We start from the raw sequence: 17,887 nt of genomic DNA, 5'->3' as shown, positions 1-17,887 counted from the left end.
TTTGGGGTCAGAGAGGTTTGTCAGTCACACATGGCCCCAGCCAGGCTGCCAGCCCCAGCCCTGGCACGGTGAGGCCAATCTCCCTGGGCAGGCAGGGCTGGAGGCAGCTGTGTGCAGCTGGGGATGCTCTGCCCCCCTCTCCTGCCCCCCCAGTCCAGCATTGCTCCCAAAGTCCCCCCACAACCCTCAGCATTGCTCCCAGGACCCCTCCCAAATACCATCCAGACCCCCCCTCAACTCCAGCACTGCTCCCAGGACCCCCCAAACCCCAGCCAGAGCCCCCCCCAATCCCCAGCATTGCTCCCAGACCTCCCCCAGCCCCATCCAGAGTCCCCTCCTGACCCCCAGGAGTTCTCCCAGACCCTCCCCAACCCCAGCACTGCTCCCGGCCCCCCCCCCCCCCCCAGCACCCCACTGCCCCCAGCAGCATCTCCTCTGTACTTAACTGGCAAAGCAGAGCAAACATTTAGGTCTCTGCCCCCCCCCTCCTTGCCCACCACCACCCACAAGCTGGCACCATCCAGCCCTTCCTGAGGGAGATGCCAATGCCAGCGCCCCCCCCTCCCCTTTCCCTGAGTGGGGGTCCCCTGGGTGGGGGGCAGCTGCTCCCCCCCAGTGCCTCCAGCCTGAGGCAGGAGCTCCCCACAGGCTTTGCCCATCCCTGCTGGACCAGGGGTGACAAAAATCACCTCTGGGGAGGGGACACCTCCAGCACAGGAGAGAACACCCCCAAAAACTATGTCCCTGTGCCCCCCCGGCCCTTTTCCCTGAGTGGGGGTCCCCTGGGGGGGGCTGATCCTCTCCCCCAGTGCCTCCAGCCTGAGGCAGGAGCTCCCCACAGGCTTTGCCCATCCCTGCTGGGGCAGGGGTGACAAAAACTCATCTGTGGGGAGGGGACACCTCCAGCAGAGGGGAGACCACCCCCAAAAACCTCTGCCCCCCCCTCGCCAGCAGCCAGTACTTTTCCAGCCCAGGACACCACATGCTGCCCCCCTCCCCCCCCCGCCCAGCCCCAGCCCCGCAGCTCCCAGCGCTGCCTTTGAGAGGCAGCCAAAGGGCCCAGCCCCACCTGTCCTGAACTAATCCTGCTGTGGGACACTCTCTGCCCCCTCACTCCACTGCTGCTCTGCTTCTGGGGGGGGGGCAAGGGCCTGGCAGCCTTCCACAAACCAAAGAGCCCCTCTGGGGGGGGCTGGGGGGGTCCTCACCTCAATTTGTGCTTCAGCAGACTCTGAGCTCTTCTCCCCTCACTGCCCCCTCCCCACTTCTGCTGGGTCAGGGAAGATCAGGAGGGTGGAAGTGGAGGGGATGGGGAGGGGGAGAAGGTTGTAAAGGTCAGGAGGGGGTTAAGTGGGGGAGGGGAAAATAAGAAGGAAAGAAGGAAGAAAAGAAAAGAAAAGGAAAGGAAAGGAAAGGAAAGGAAAGGAAAGGAAAGGAAAGGAAAGGAAAGGAAAGGAAAGGAAAGGAAAGGAAAGGAAAGGAAAGGAAAGGAAAGGAAAGGAAAGGAAAGGAAAGGAAAGGAAAGGAAAGGAAAGGAAAGGAAAGGAAAGGAAAGGAAAGGAAAGGAAAGGAAAGGAAAGGAAAGGAAAGGAAAGGAAAGGAAAGGAAAGGAAAGGAAAGGAAAGGAAGGAAAGAAGGAAGGAAGGGAGGGAGGGAGGGAGGGAGGGAGGGAGGAAGGAAGGAAGGAAGGAAGGAAGGAAGGAAGGAAGGAAGGAAGGAAGGAAGGAAGGAAGGAAGGAAGGAAGGAAGGAAGGAAGGGAGGGAGGGAAGGAGGAAGGGAGGGAGGAAGGGAGGGAGGAAGGAAGGAAGGAAGGAAGGAAGGAAGGAAGGAAGGAAGGAAGGAAGGAAGGAAGGAAGGAAGGAAGGAAGGAAGGAAGGAAGGAAGGAAGGAAGGAAGGAAGGAAGGAAGGAAGAATTTTGGGGTTTAAGTGGGGAAAAAAGGATCAGGAAAGGTTTGAAGTGGGAAGAAACAAACCAGGAGGGGTTTAAGTGGGGAATAAAGAGATCAGGAGGGCTCTAAGTGGGGAAAAATGAATCAGGAGGGGGTTGAATGGGGGATAAAGAAGATGAGGGAGGCTCTAAGTGGGAGAAAATCACATCAAGGAGGTCCTGAGTAGGAAATAAATCAATCAGGGGGAGGTTTGAGTGGGGAATAAAAAGATCAGGAAGGTTTGAAGTGGGGAAAATAAATCAGGAGGGGGTTAAATGGGGAATAAAAAGATCAGGAGAGGTCTAAGTGGGGAAAAATGAAATCAGGAAGGGGTTAAATAGGGAATAAAAAGATCAGGAGGGGTTTAAGTGGGGAAAAATGAAATGAGGAAGGGGTTAAATGGGGAATAAAAAGATCAGGAGGGGTTTAAGTGCAAACAAAGTAACATCAAGAAGGGTCTAGGTGGGAAATAAATCAATCAGGAGGGGTCTGAGTGGGAAAAAAGTAAACCAGGAGGGTTCTAAGTGGGGCACAAATGAAATCAGAAGGGTTTGAAGTGGAAAATGAACTAAATCAGGAGGTTTCCAAGTGGAAAATCAAGGTGGAAGGCAGGCACTGGTCACAGCCACAGCAGCAACTGGGGCTCCAAACTTCCCCTCCCCCACACCCCCTCTCAGCCTTTTCATCTTCGTGTGGCCACTTCAAAGCCCCCCCCCAGCCTTTGCTGGCTTGGCCCCGGGGCCGTGGGTGGGGAGAAGAATTTGGAGCTGGATGCTGAGGACAGGCAGAGCTGAGCCCTGGGAACACAAGCACCTGGTGAGGAGGTCTTGGAGTGAGGTCTTGTTGGGTCAAAGCTCTCTGGCTGGAGCTGGTTTGAAGTCGGGGGTGGGGGTGGGGGGCTGGGGGAGGCAGCAGGACCCTCCACAGCTGTGCCACTCCTGCCACTTGGCAGCCTTTGGCTCACTTTAACCCTTTGCTTTCTCCAGAAAAGAAAGGAAAGGGAAAGGGAGAGAAGAAGAGGGGGGAACAAAAGGGGAACACAACCAAGAGTGTGCACCCAGGACCACCTCTGGGTGCTGGGTTTGACCTGGGGATGAGCAACCTCAAAGTCCTGGCAGCTGCCACTTCCCTGGGTGACACTGGCACAGGTTGCCCAGGGAAGGTTGTGAATGGTGCCCAGTGCCAGGTTGGATGAGGCCTTGAGCAAGCTGAGCTAGGGGAAGGTTGTCCCTGCCTGTGGAACTGGAATGATCTTGGAGGTCCCTTCCAGCCCAAACCCATTCCATGGATCTGCTCTTTGCCAGATGCCCACTGGGGGCCTCACCACTCCCTGGAGACACAGAGCAGGCTGAAAAGGGACATTCCACCAAGCACCACCAACCCCTCTGGGGGTGTTCAGTGCTGAGATGTTCACCTGGAGATGTTCACTGCTGAGATGTTCACCTCCAAACCGCTCTGGAGATGTTCAGTGCTGAGATGTTCACCTCCAACCCCCTCTGGGGATGTTCAGTGCTGAGATGTTCACCTCCAAACCCCTCTGGAGATGTTCAGTGCTGAGATGTTCACCTCCAACCCCCTCTGGAGATGTTCAGTGCTGAGATGTTCACCTCCAAACCCCTCTGGAGATGTTCAGTGCTGAGATGTTCACCTCCAAACCCCTCTGGGGATGTTCAGTGCTGAGATGTTCACCTCCAAACCCCTCTGAGGATGCTCAATGATGCTCCAGGAAGCACAGCAGGGGAGGAGGAACTTAGGAATGGGATGGATTGGACTGGCTGGGAGGGTGGGGTGGGGAAGCTCAGTTTGTTGCTGCTCACAACCCTCCCATTGATTGGGATGCTGGGATGGGGATTGGGATGCTGGGATGGGGACTGGGATCCAGGGAAGTCTCCCCACCAGTGACTCAAGGCTCTCTGCAGCTAGTCCTGGGCCTGCTCTTGCCTCACTGGAGTCAGCCTGGCCCAGGAACTCCTCTTTGCTGCTTGGTTCCAGCCTCCTGCCACGGGAGAAGGCAGCTGAACCCTTCAGCAGGGGTGGGGCACACACAGCTTGGGCACAGAGAGGTCCTTGGGGGTGTGCAGAGCTCTGCTGCCAGTCCTGCTGCTGGGGAGGCTCTCTCCAAGGGGAGGGAGGTGGAAGGATGAAGTCAGCTCCCATCTAGGTCAGGCTTCAGCATCCATCTGGGAGCAGCTTCAGCCCAGCCAAGGGGAGGTGGCAGCAGCTTCGCCCTGGTGCTGCCTTCTGGGGCCTCAGAAGGAGGTTCTGGAAGGTTTTTAGTTGGTTTTTCTCTCCATTCCCAACAGAAATCCTCACCTAAGGAGGTGGCTGAGAAACAAAACGAAGCATTCCCAAGGAAGCAGAGGGTAGGGAGGGCAAAATCCTACCACAACCAGGGCAAAACGCCAGGGCTGTGCAGCCAGAGGCACCTTTGGGTGCTGAGTTTGACCTGGGGCCAAGCAGTCCCAGAGCTGTGGTGCCAGGCAGTGCCCATGCCCAAGGGCAGAGCCAACCCCCAGCTTCCAATGTGCCCATCTGCCCCTTCCCCTGAGGAGCCTCACTGCTGCTGGTGATAGCCACAGAAGAGGGCACCCAGAGAAGAGAGCACCCACAGAAGGAGGTACCCAGAGATGGTACCCAGAGAAGTGGGTACCCAGAGAAGGTACCCAGAGAAGAGGGTACCCAGAGAAGTGGGTACCCAGAGAAGAGGGTATCCAGAGGAGCAGAAGGTGCCCAGAGAAGAGGGCACCCAGAGAAGAGGGTACCCAGAGGAGCAGAAGGTGCCCAGGGAAGAGGGCACCCAGAGAAGAGGGCACCCAGAGAAGAGGGTACCCAGAGGAGCAGAAGGTGCCCAGGGAAGTGGACACCCAGAGGAGCAGAAGGTGCCCAGGGCACAGCTCACACCCCCCAGCACCCCAACCCCACCTCTGCCCTCAGAGCTGTGCCAGGAGGCAGCTGGCAGGCAGGAGCCAGGCAGAGGGACAGGGTGGCCAAGGGCAGAGAGGGGCAAAGCTGCTCCCTGCAGGCCTCTGCCAGCAGCTCCCCAGCAGCCAGGCAGGCCTGGGGGCAGCGCTCAAGGTCTCGTCCCAAACCACCCACCCACGACACACGAGTGGCCGGGGGGGGAGGGGCTGGGCAGGGCCTCGGCGGTGGCTCCAGGGTGTCTGCCAGGGCTGGGGCTGGGAGCTCCAGGCTGGCATCGCTAAGGGGGCAGCAGGGAGCAGCATCCCCAGCACCCACCCGCGGGGTGAATCAGCCTGCAGGCAGCTCGCACAGGGGCAGCCCAGCCCCCTCCTCACCCTGGCAGGGCAGGGCAGGGCAGGGCAGGGCAGCACTACCTGCTCTCTGCCACCCAACCTGTGCCACCGCAGCAGCTTCCCTGCCACCCCAAAAACGCCCCCAGGGAGGTGCCCGGCAGCAGGGAGTTGCCCAGCCCATGGCACTGCAGCGCCCTGGCATCCGGGGCAGGGGTGCCAGGAGCTCACAGCAGGGTTAGAGCCCTGCTCCTGCTCCTCCCCTGCCTTGGAGGCAAGGGGCAGAGGAGAGGGGAGATGGGAGTGGGAGGAGGAGAAGGGAGACTGAAGCAGGAGCAGAGGAGAAGGGAGATGGGAGGAGAAGAGAGATGGGTGAAGAGGAGGAGGGAGATGGGATCAGGAGAAAGAAGATGGGAGGAGGAGCAGCAGAAGGGAGATGGGAAGAGGAGGAGAATGGAGATGGGAGAAGAGAGATGGGAGGAGGAGAAGGAAGATGGGAGAGGAGGAGAAGGGAGATGGGAGCAGGAGAAAGGAGATGGGAGGAGGAGGAGCAGCAGGAGGAGGCTGGAAGGTGGCAACTGAAGCAGGCTGCAGTTTATTTAGGCCACCCCTGCCTGCAGCTCCTGGGTGTGCAGATCACACAGCAGCCTCCTCTGGCTCTGGCAGCTCTCAGGAGCCAGCAGAGAGCTTGATGATGAGACCTTCACAGCCCCCCACAGCCCCTCACAGCCCCCCACAGCTCCTCACAGCCCCCCACAGCCCCCCACAGCCCCCCACAGCTCCTCACAGCTCCCCACAGCCCTTCACAGCTCCCCACAGCCCTTCACAGCCCCTCACAACTACCCACAGCTCCTCACAGCTCCCCACAGCCCTTCACAGCCCCCCACAGCCCTTCACAGCCCCCCACAGCCCCCCACAGCTCCTCACAGCCCCCCACAGCCCCCCACAGCCCTTCACAGCTCCCCACAGCCCCCCACAGCTCCTCACCTCCAACCAGATCCAACCCCTGGCACACCCAAGGGGCTACAGCCCAGGAGCTACCAGCCCAGCAGGGCTTGGAGCAGGCAGGTTGGTGGGACAGGACACCAGGGGTGTGCCAGGAGTGCCCCTGAGCCCAGGCCAGCAGCCAGCAGAGCATCACTGCAGGCACCAGCAGATGCCAACCTGCCAGCATCCTCCTGCCCTGCCTCCCAGCTGCCCTCACCCCTGCTGCAGGCAGAGGTGTGGTTGGTGGCACCTGAGGAGCAGTGCCCAGGCAGGCAGGGCCCGAGGTGGCAGCAGGGTGGCAGCAGGGTGGCAGGGGGGGCGCAGCAGCTCACCTGTGCCCGCAGCAGCGACTCGAAGCTGGGGGTGAAGTAGTGGATTCGGCTGCTGTAGAACTTGGGCATCTCCTCCAGCAGCTGCTTGTTCTTGGCCTCGAAGTCCTCCCTCACAGGCCTCAGCTCCTCACGGGCCTGGGGCAGCAGAGAGGGCAGAGGGAGGCCCAGGCAGTGCCCTGCCCGCGGGCACAGCCGCAGCGCAGCCTGGCACCGGGGGCAGGACAGGCACAGGCAGCTCAGAGAGCCTGGGGGGGCAAAGTGACCCTTCCAGGGAGCCTGGGGGGGCAAAGTGACTGTTCCAGGGAGCCTGGGGGGGCAAAGTGACTGTTCCAGAGAGCCTGGGGGGGCAAAGTGACTGTTCCAGTGAGCCTGGGGGGGCAAAGTGACCGTTCCAGAGAGCCTGGGGGGGCAAAGTGACTGTTCCAGGGAGCCTGGAGGGGCAAAGTGACTGTTCCAGGGAGCCTGGGGGGGCAAAGTGACTGTTCCAGAGAGCCTGGGGGGGCAAACTGACCGTTCCAGAGAGCCTGGGGGGGCAAAGTGACCGTTCCAGAGAGCCTGGGGGGGCAAAGTGACTGTTCCAGTGAGCCTGGGGGGGCAAAGTGACTGTTCCAGAGAGCCTGGGGGGGCAAAGTGACCGTTCCAGAGAGCCTGGGGGGGCAAAGTGACTGTTCCAGGGAGCCTGGGGGGGCAAAGTGCCCGTCCAGTGGAGATTGGTGGCACCAAGTGACCACTAAAGATCACATTTGGTGCTTCTGTGCTCCACAACCTCCCTGGAGGTGTTCAGGACCAGGCTGGATGAGACCTTGAGTGACCTCTCCTAGCAGGAGCTGTCCCTGCCTATGCCAGGGGGGGTTGGCACTGGCTGAGCTTTGAGCTCCCTTCCACCCTAACCCATTCTGTGCTCCTGCCCCCCCTCCCTGCCCCACACTCTGCTGGTTGTGACCTTCAGCTCAGCCTGTCCCAGTGGCTCCTTTAAACAGCAGCGTGGGGAGAAAGGGGAAATGTCTCTGAGGTGGTGTGGAAAAGGGCAGGAGGGGGTGGGCTGTGAAATGTTAGAGCACTTTCAGGTCTGCCACTTAATCCCAGTGTCATTCCAGAGGGAAGGCAGCAGGGGCAGGGAGCCAGCCCAGCCCTGCCCTGGCGCCGGCACAGCCGCAGGGGTGGCACAGGCAGAGCTGCAGGTTGGCAATAGGGCACAGCAGGCTTCAGTGGGGTCAAGGAGCTGCAGAAGGTGATTTGGCAGGGGGATGAGGAGCCTTGGGAATGCTCAGGTGGAGGAGCAGAGGGGAGAAGACTTGGAGCAGACAGCTGGGAAGGGAAGATGAGGGAACCTGCTTGTTTAGCCTGCAGCAGGGCAGAGCTGATTGCTGCCTGCAGGGAGGCTGGAGCCAGGTGGGGTTGGGCTCTGCTGCCAGGCAGGCAACAACAGAAGAAGGGGCCAGAGGCTGAAGCTGTGTCAGGGCAGGTTGAGGCTGGAGGTGAGGAGGAAGTTGTTGTCAGAGAGAGTGATTGGCACTGGAATGGGCTGCCCAGGGAGGTGGTGCAGTGCCCATGGCTGGAGGTGTTGCAGCCAAGCCTGGCTGGGGCACTGAGTGCCATGGTCTGGTTGGTTGGGCAGGGCTGGGGGCTGGGTTGTGCTGGCTGAGGTTGGAGCTCTCTGCCACCCTGCTTGGTTCTCTGATTCTCTCTGATGTCCTCCCTGGAAGGAATGAGCTTTGTGCCAGCCTGCTGGGATGGGAGGTGGCTTTGTGCAATGACCTTGGGGTGAGAGCCCAAACCTGACCCCAGCCCTCAAGCTGTGCCCTCCCCAGAGCTGAGTCCAGGGGCACAACCCCTGCCCTGCTCCTTCTGCCCACACCACTGCTGCCCCAAGCCTGAAGCCTTCGTGGGGGCTGTTGGCAGCAGAGGGGGTGGAGGAGAAGGCTGAGAGCAGGCAGAAGTTCATTAAGGGAGAATGAATAAACCTCTGGAATCACCAAAAGCTTCTTAATCAGCAGGACAAAAGAATGGAGGAGCTGTGCAGCCCCAGCTGCAGGCAGCCAGGCTGAGCAGGGTAAGCTGCTTACTCTTAAGTCTCTTTTTGTCAGGGCTGAGAGGACCTTTCCCTACCACCAAACTTCTCCTTGGCAAATCCATCTCCTCCCAAAAGTCAGGATCAAAGAGCAGCAACAGATCTAGGGGAGGGGGAGGAGGAAGGGGGTGGAGGGAGGTTGGAAAATGCTGCTGGAGGTGGAAGGAAAACAAACAAACAAGGAGAAAGGAAAGGGGAAAATGATGATTCAGCTGAAATTGGGGGAGGGAGAGCAAGGAGCTGGGGGCAGGGCTCTCTGCTAAGCCACTGCTGTGGTTGGCCAAGAGGAATTTCTCCCCTTAACAGGTGGCAAAAATGAAGCTTTAAAAGGCTTTGAGCCTTCCCAGCTCCCTGCTCACACTGGGATGAGGAACTCCAAGGAAAGCAACTTCCCCCCCCCCCAACCCCACCCCAGTGCTGGCTGCTGCTGCTCTCAGCATTCCCAGATTCCACCACTTTTATCCCAGGAAATTGGCTCTGCCCTTTGGCTTGAGCCCTTTGGTTCCTGTGGTTGTTGTCACCTGTCCTACAGGGCAAAGCTCTGCTGGGATCTTGGAAGTGGTTTGGGTGGGAAGAGAGCTTCAAACCCAACCAAGGGCACTCAGCAAGGACATCCTCAGCTAGAGCAGGTTGATCCCAGCCCCAAACAACCTCACCTGGAATGCTTCCAGGGATTTGGGCATCTGTGTGCAGCTCTGCAGCCCCCAGCACAAGCAGGACATGGAAGGGTTGGAGCCAGCCCAGAGGAGATGCTGAGAGGGCTGCAGCAGCTCTGCTCTGAGCACAGGCTGAGAGAGTTGGGGCTGTGCAGCCTGCAGAGGAGAAGGCTTCCAGGAGAGCTTGGAGTGGCCTGGCAGGGTCTGAAGGGGGCTGCAGGAGGGCTGGGGAGGGACTGCTGAGGAGGTGTGGGAATGGCAGGAGGAGGAGGAGTGGGTTTGGAGTGGCAGAGGGGAGATTGGAAGTGGATGTGAGGGAGAAGTGAGTGTGGGGAGAGCCTGGCACAGGTTGAGGGTGGTGAGAGCCTGGCACAGGCTGCCCAGGGAGGTTGTGGGGCACAGAAGCACCCAATGTGATCAAAGATCAAAGATCACATTGGGTGCTTCTGTGCCCCACAACCTCCCTGGAGGTGTCCAGGACCAGCTTGGATGAGACCTGTTCTGGCAGGAGGTGTCCCTGCCTATGCCAGAGGGGTTGGCACTGGCTGAGCTTTGAGCTCCCTTCCAACCCAATCCATTCTCTGCTTCTGGGCAGCCTGCACCAGGCTCTCCCCCACCCTCTGGGTCAAAATTCCTTCCTTACCTCCTTTCCAACCTTCCACAACCTTCTGAAACCTTCTTTTTGCTGGGGGCTTGGCATGGATCTCAACTCCCCCCCCCCCAAAACCAGGACACAAACCCCCACCCTGGGACACATCCCAGAGCCTTGGCTTGGGATTTGGGGGCAGGAGGATGTGAGTGAGTACCTGGTGCAGCTTGGCCAGGACAGGGCCAGTCCTCTCCTTCTCCTCATACTTCTCCACCTTGCTCTGCAGGCGTCTGTAGTCCTGCAGGGTCTGCTCCCTCCTCTTGACAGCCATGTTCAGGCTGGGGAAGACACTGCTGAACCTGGGGAAAGGGGGGGAAGGAGCTTCTGGGTGCCATGGCTCAGGGCTGCTCGTGGCAATCAGGAAGGCTTGGAAAAGACCCTTTGAGGTCACCGAGATGAAACTTGGACCCAGCACTGCCTCAGCTCAGCACCAAGCACCACAGCTCCAGGGCTTGGAACCCCCCCCCCAGGGATGGGGACTCCAGCAGTGCCCTGAGCAGCCTGCACCAACCCCTGACCAGCAAGGAAAATGTTCCTCATCTCCACCCCAAACCTCCCCTGGGCCAGCTTCAGGCTCTCTCCTCCTGCCCTGTTGCAGGTTGCTTGGGAGGAGACAGCAAACTTGGAAACCCCTCCAGGGATGGAGACTCCATCAGTGCCCTGAGCTGCCTGGGCCAGGCCTGGACAGCCCTCAGGGCAGAGCTCCTGCATGGCAGAGCTCCTGAGTGGCAGAGCTCCTGGGTGGCAGAGCTCCTGGGTGGCAGAGCTCCTGGGTGGCAGAGCCCCTGGGTGGCAGAGCTCCTGGGTGGCAGAGCTCCTGGGTGGCAGAGCTCCTGCGTGGCAGAGCTCCTGGGTGGCAGAGCTCCTGCGTGGCAGAGCTCCTGGGTGGCAGAGCTCCTGGGTGGCAAAGCTCCTGGGTGGCAGAGCTCCTGGGTGGCAGAGCTCCTGTCCCCCAGCTTTGCTGCTGCAGAAGGGCTGAGGCCAGCAGCAGGGGGGAGGGGAAGGGAAATGTTTGCCTTGAAGCATTTATGGTGAAGAATTTCCACTGCTGTCCAAGCCTGAGCTGCTGCCCCCAGGGATGTGCCCAGGACAGGCAAGGGACAAGCCTGTGGCCACCTCTCACGTGCTCAGCCCTGCTGCTATTCTCTCCTCTGGCTCAAACCTGCTGCAGGAGGCAAAGCTGCAAAAGTCATCAGGCAGAGCTCCTGCCCAGCAGCCTCCCTGCCACCAGCTGCCCATGCCTGGAGCAGCTCCTGCTGGCCTGGACATGGCTTTTTATGGAAGCCTTTGCTCACAGCTTCCCCACTCCAGCCAAATGCCACCACAGCTGCACTGGGCCTGCCCCTGCTGGGCTCTGGGCATGGCCTCCACCAGCTCCCAGGCTCAAGGCTGCTGCTCAGATACCTCCTGCCTTGGCACCAGCTCCAGCAATGTGCCTGGAGAGGGCTGGGAGAGCAAAGACTGCATGGAGGGAGGGAAAGTGAGGGGGGGGTCCACAGACTGGGAGGTGTCCCCACAGTGGGAAGTGTCCCCACACTGGGAGGTGTCCCCAGCTCAGATGTTCCCTGCCAGGCTGAAGGCTGTGGGCAGGTTCTGGTCCCAGCTCCTGCAGGAACTCCTCCCAGTCATTAAGAGCTCCTCCCTGGAGGTGTCCAGCACCAGGCTGGATGAGGCCTTCAGTGACCTGTTGCAGTGGGAGGTGTCCCTGCCTGTGCCAGGGGGGGTTGGATCTGGCTGAGCTTTGAGCTCCCTTCCAACCTAACCCATTCTGGGATTCTCTGACTCTATCCTGGCACTTCTGAGGCTGTGAGGCAGTGCCAGGACTGGGGAGGATGGAGCAGAGCTGGGGAGAGTGAGGCTGGAGGTGAGGAGGAAGTTGTTGAGCAGGAGAGTGGTGAGAGCCTGGCAGGGGCTGCCCAGGGAGGTGGTGGCAGCCTCATCCCTGGAGGTGTTTGAGGCCAGGCTGGGTGAGGCTGTGGGCAGCCTGCTCTGGTGTGAGGTGTCCCTGGGCATGGCAGGGGTTGGCACTGGCTGCTCCTTGTGCTCCCTTCCAGCCCTGCCTGATTCTGTGACTCCCTCATACTCTGCAGCTCCTTGCCTATGGCATTCATGGTTGGACTCCATGATCCTAAAGGTCCTTCCCAACCAAAGCAATCCTCTGATCATTTCAGGGACCTTGGATCACAAAAGCAAAGGGAGAGGATCTGCAGCTGGCAGAGGGAAAAGGACAAACAGAGCTGGGGAGGGTCAGACAGCAAAGAAAAGTGGTGGCTGGTGGGATGAAGAGGAAGCTTGGAGAGGAAGAAGGGTGGCTGAAGCAGCTGGGCCCTGCTGGGGGATGCCTGCCATGCCTCAGCCCCTGCCCACACACCCACCCACCAGGAAGGGGGAAATCCAAACCAGCCCTTCCGAGCAGAGCCAGAAGGGACAGGGAGGAAGAGCAAAGCAGGGAGCTGGGGAGGGGGGGATTAGGCTGGGAGGCTGGGGGAGGGGGGCAGGCAGCCATGTGGCTTTGTGCACCAAATCCTCATTAGGGGCTCCTTAAGGCCACCAAAGCTGCTTGTGCCTCGTCCTGCTTCCGGGGCCTGGAGCCCCTGGGGCTGCTCTGGGCAGCTTAGCATCCTGGGCTGCCCTGGGGGGTAGGGGGGCAGAGGCAGCTGGAGGGGTCCTGGGAAGGGCAGGAGAAGGAAGAGAAAGGAGAAGAGGGAGAATCAGAGGATCAAAGATCACATTGGGTGCTTCTGTGCCCCACAGCCTCCCTGGGCAACCTGTGCCAGGCTCTCACCACCCTCAACCTGTGCCATGCTCTCACCACCCTCACTTCTTCCTCACAGCCACTTTCCATCTCCCCTCTGCCACTCCAAACCCATTCCTCCTCCTCCTCCTGCCATTCCCACACCTCCTCAACAGTCCCTCCCCAGCCCTCCTGCAGCCCCCTTCAGACCCTGCCAGGCCACTCCAAGCTCTCCTGGAAGCCTTCTCCTCTGCAGGCTGCACAGCCCCAACTCTCTCAGCCTGTGCTCAGAGCAGAGCTGCTGCAGCCCTCTGAAGCTTGAGGCAGAGCAGGCTTAGATTGGAGCTGAGGAAGAAGTTCTTCAGTGTGAGGGTGAGGAAGACTCTGGACTCAGGGGGGGTTGTGGCTGCCTCCCCCCTGGGGCTGTTGCAGGCCTTGAGCAGCTAAGCCTAGTTGAGAGGTGTCCCTGCCTCATGGCAGGGAGCTTGGAGCAGATGATCCTCAGGACTCCACCCAACCTGAGCCATGCCAGGATGAATCCAAGCAGGCATCTCCCCAAAGTGTGTGTGTGTGGGGGGGGCAGATCCCTGCTGACCCTTCCCAGGCCCCCCAGCTCCTGGCTGAACGCTGCAGTGCTGCCTCTGCTGCTGCTCCAAGGAAGCAATCCCCAGCCAGGGGCTGCAGGAAGCTCCAAAAGCCAAACTCTAAACGAGCCTCCAGTGGCAGGAGGACTTAAAACAATAAGAGCCTCCTTCAGCCCCATCTCCTCCTCCTCCTCGTCCTCCTTCCTCCTCCTCCTTGTCCTCCTTCCTCCTCCTCCTCGTCCTCCTTCCTCCTCCTCTTCCTCCTTCCTCCTCCTCCTCCTCCTTCCTCCTCCTTCCTCCTCCTCCTTCTCCTCCTTCCTCTTCCTCCTCCTCCTTCCTCTTTCTCCTCCTCCTCCTCCTTCTCCTCTTTCCTCCTCCCTCCTCCTTCCTCCTCCTCCTTCTCCTCCCTCCTCTTCCTCCTCCTTCTCCTCCTCCTCTTCCTCCTCCTCCTGCTCCTCTTCCTCCTCCTTCTCCTCTTCCTTCTCCTCCTTCTCCTCCTCCTGCTCCTCTTCCTCCTCCCTCCTCCTCCTCCTCCTCCTCCTCCTCCCTCATCTACCCCTCTTTTCCTCTCCAAATCCTCCACTCTTTGGTTAAAACCATCCCTGGACAACTGAATGGAGGTTTTTTTTGTGCCCCCCCACCCCCCCCCCACCCCAGCCCATATGCCTCTGATTACAACTTCTTCCCACTCATGATAGCTGCCTGGGTGAGCCTTATCTGCCTCTCTGGCTAAGGAACCAGCTCAGGCCACCAGTGAAGATGTAATAAAGTGCAGATGTGCCAGCAAAAAAAACCCACCCAACCCATCCCCCCCCCCCCCAAAAAAAAAGCCTTTTCTAGGTCAGAAGAGAGTCTGGGAGAGGCTGGAGATGGAAGCACCTCCGTGGAGAAGCAGAGCAGGTCCTCAAGGCAGCTTCTGGGTTAAGCTGCAACTTTCTCTGCCAGGAACCTTGCTGGGATTTATCCAGCAGCAGGCCAGGGGTGGGGGGGAGGTGGTGCAAGCTCTGCAGTTCCCTGCCCTGCATCTCATTAGCCTCCAAATGGGATCCCCCTGGGCTCCTGCTGAAATATCCCTGGCCCTGTGTGGACCTGAGAGGCAGAGAATTGGGGCTGGCAGGGAGGGGGTTGAGCCCCCCCAGGCATGAGGCAGCCTCTCTGAGCGTGACACATAAGAGGTTTAAGAGCAGGCAGCAGCAGTGGTCTGGAGGTGCCAAAGGGTAGGGAGAAGATGGGAAGGGGGAAAAAAAACCTGCACCAATGGGAAATTAGGATGTTGGGAGGGAAATGCCAGGGCTGGAAAGCAGTTGGGATGCTGCAGGGAACAACCTGAGGGTCTGGAGAAGGGCAAGGAAGGTGAGGAAGGGTCTGGAGAGCAGGGCTGGGGAGGGGCAGCTGAGGAGAGGGAGGCTGAGGGCAGAGCTCATTGCTCTCTGCAGCTCCCTCAGAGGGGGCTGGAGCCAGGTGGGGTTGGGCTCTGCTCCCCCCCCCCCACTCTCCTACCAACAGCCCCCAGGAAGGCTTCAGGCTTGGGGCAGAGTGGTTGGGACTTGGCCCAGCAGAGAAAGGCCCTGAGGGTGTTGGCTGCCCAAATGTGCCCAGGTGGGCAGGAAGGGCAGCAGCAGCCTGGCTTGGGGCAGCAGTGGTGTGGGCAGCAGGAGCAGGGCAGGGGTTGTGCCCCTGGACTCAGCTCTGGGGAGGGCACAGCTTGAGGGCTGGGGTCAGGTTTGGGCTCTCACCCCAAAGAGGACATTGAGGAGCTGGAGCAGGCCCAGGGAAGGGCAAGAAAGGTGGGGGAGGGTCTGGAGAGCAGAGCTGGGGAGGGGCAGCTGAGGAGAGGGAGGCTGAGGGCAGAGCTCATTGCTCTCTGCAGCTCCCTGAGGGGGGCCTGGGGCCAGGTGGGGTTGGGCTCTGCTGCCAAGGGACAGGACAAGAGGAAATGGCCTCAAGGTGGCCCAGGGGAGGTTTAGGTTAGAGAGGAAGGAAAATGTCCTTGGGCAGGAGTGGGGAGGGACTGGCAGAGGCTGCCCAGGGAGTGCCCATCCCTGCAGCTGTCCAAGAAACCTGTGGCCATGGCACTTGGGGCCAGGGGTTGGTGCCCATGGTGGGGCTGGGTTGCTGCTTGGACTCTGATCTCAGAGGGCTCCTCCAACCCAAACAGTTCTCTGGATGAGTGCAGAGGTTTGACACCTTCTGAGGGGAAACCTCCCAGCCAAAGGTGCCCTGGGCACCATGGCTGCACCCAGGAGGAAAACCCAACCCCCTCCTGTGCTGCCTCAAACCCAAGGGGAGGAAAGGAACCTTCCTAGCCTGGGCACCAGCAGCACCCTGAGCCAGAGGCTGAAGCAGACCTTGGCAAGAAGGAAAGGTCCTTTTGGTCTGCTATGACCCATGGCTTGAACTGCCCTCATGAGCCCAGGGGCTCAGGCACAGGGTGAGGTCTGCAGGCTGTGCCTTAGCTGTGTGCATGGTTTGTGTTTTCCCTCATTCCCCACAAGCTGGGAGGAAGCAAACAACAGTAGCAGGGAGGCTGCAGAGCCATGAGCCCCTCTTCCAGTTGGAACAGGCTGCTGGAAGGAGAAGTTCATGTTTCTTTCATGAGGACAGGCAAGATAACAAACAGCATCACTGCAGCAAAGCCTGCATGGAGCTCTTCCTTCCCTCCCTGCCCTCTCCCCTCCCTTCCCTTTTCCCTCTCTTCCCTTTTTCCTCCCTTTCCTTCTCCCCTCCCTTCCCTTTCCCCTCTCTTCCTCTTTTCCCCTCCCTTCCATTTCCTCTCCCTTACCTTTTCCTTCTCCCCTTCCCTTCCCTTCCCTTCCCTTCCCTTCCCTTCCCTTCCCTTCCCTTCCCTTCCCTTCCCTTCCCTTCCCTTCCCTTCCCTTCCCTTCCCTTCCCTTCCCTTCCCTTCCCTTCCCTTCCCTTCCCTTCCCTTCCCTTCCCTTTTCCTTCTCTTCCTCTTTTCCCCTCTTCCCTTTTTTCTCCCTTCCCTTTCTCTTTCCCTTCCCTTTTCCTCTCCCTTCCTCTTATTCCCTCTCTTCCCCTTTTCCCCTCCCTTCCATTTTTCCTCCCTTCCCCTTTTTCTTCCCTTCCCTTTTTCCCTCCCTTCCCTTTTCCCTTTTCCCTTTTCCTCTTCCCTCCCCTTCCCTTTTCTCTCAGCTATTTCTGATCCTGGACAAACATCCAAGGCACACCCAAAGCCACCACCCAGCCCCGGACACAAATGGCCTCAAGTGGCCCCAGGGCAGGTTCAGCTTGGCCATGAGGGACAATTTCTGCCCCCTGAGGGCTGTCCAGGCCTGGCCCAGGCTGCCCAGGGCAGTGTTGGAGCCTCCATCCCTGGAGGGCTTTGCAAGCCCTGGAGCTGTGGTGCTGAGGGCCATGGCTTGGTGGTGCCCTGGGGCAGTGCTGGGCTAAGGCTTGGTGAACACTTCCAGGTCTCTTCCACCCAAGGTGATGCCATCAGTCTCCATCCCACCCTGCACCAAGCACACAGTGAGGGTTCCCAGCAGACAACTCCTCCTGCAGCTGCAGCAAAGGCTTGGGAGGAAGCAGCACACAGCTGGAGGGAAGCTGAATGCTTCAAAGCCTTCAGTGCTCCTCAAGCACAGCTGAAGGCTCCTGGCAGGCTGAGAACCTCACAACCAGCCAGGCCTGGGCCTCTGGAGCTCATCCAGCCCAGGGGCAGCCAGAGAAGGTTTCAAGACACGAGAGGTCTCCACCCTTGCCACAGAGGAGCAGCTTGGGCTCAGCTGCAGCAGGGCAAGGAGGAGCCATCTCCTGCCAGGGAGGTGAAGCAGCTCTCCAGGAAGCTTTCAGGTGCTTCAGAGCCCTGGGGAAGGGCCAGTCTCTAACCTGGCACCATGAGGGGCACCAGCCCTGAGGCACAAGGTGATGGCTCCCAGGACCACCTCAGTACTTACTTCTTCAGAGGTTCTATGACTGTCTTCTGGATCTGATTCACCTGTGGGAAGCAGAAGGGTTGGGTTCATGGCAAGCCTGAGGACAAAGCTCCTTGTAGCATGAACCTACACAGGCTCAGAGGAGGGCAGGGACCCAAAGAGCTCCTCCAGTCCAACCCCCCTGCCAGAGAAGCATCATCCAAGCCAGCTCAGGGCACATAGGAACACATCCAGACAGGCCTGGGAAGGAGGACAGGTGGAGAAGGAGACTCCAGAGCCTCTCTGGGCAGGCTGTGCCAGGGCTCTGGAAGCAGACCCTGCAGGACTACAGACGCCTGCAGAGCAAGGTGGAGAAGTATGAGGAGAAGGAGAGGACTGGCCCTGTCCTGGCCAAGCTGCACCAGGTACTCACTCACATCCTCCTGCCCCCAAATCCCAAGCCAAGGCTCTGGGGTGTGTCCCAGGGTGGGGGTTTGTGTCCTGGTTTTGGGGGGGCAGTTGAGATCCATGCCAAGCCCCCAGCAAAAAGAAGGTTTCAGAAGGTTGTGGAAGGTTGGAAAGGAGGTAAGGAAGGAATTTTGACCCAGAGGGTGGGGGAGAGCCTGGTGCAGGCTGCCCAGAAGCAGAGAATGGACTGGGTTGGAAGGGAGCTCAAAGCTCAGCCAGTGCCAACCCCTCTGGCATAGGCAGGGACACCTCCTGCTAGAACAGGTCTCATCCAAGCTGGTCCTGGACACCTCCAGGGAGGTTGTGGGGCACAGAAGCACCCAATGTGGTCTTTGATCTTTGATGACATT

At 59.6% G+C, this 17,887-nt stretch overlaps 1 protein-coding gene across 2 annotated transcripts in view; it reads right to left on the bottom strand.

The window, feature by feature from the left end:
• BIN3 (bridging integrator 3) overlaps positions 1 to 17,887 on the bottom strand; it is a 50,685-nt gene that overhangs the window by 2,503 nt on the left and 30,295 nt on the right. For both annotated transcript variants that reach the window (XM_064175771.1, XM_064175772.1), the window contains 3 exons: positions 17,112 to 17,152; positions 10,034 to 10,175; positions 6,501 to 6,635 (listed from right to left, as the gene is read on the bottom strand). In XM_064175771.1, the coding sequence (XP_064031841.1) occupies positions 6,501 to 6,635; positions 10,034 to 10,175; positions 17,112 to 17,152 (318 nt within the window). The remainder of the gene's footprint in view (positions 1 to 6,500; positions 6,636 to 10,033; positions 10,176 to 17,111; positions 17,153 to 17,887) is intronic.

The sequence above is a fragment of the Pogoniulus pusillus genome, chromosome 42 (genome assembly GCF_015220805.1).
Source record: "Pogoniulus pusillus isolate bPogPus1 chromosome 42, bPogPus1.pri, whole genome shotgun sequence".
NCBI lineage: Eukaryota > Metazoa > Chordata > Aves > Piciformes > Lybiidae > Pogoniulus > Pogoniulus pusillus.
Note: the sequence above shows the minus strand (reverse complement) of the source record. Positions and strands in the feature narration are given on the sequence as shown.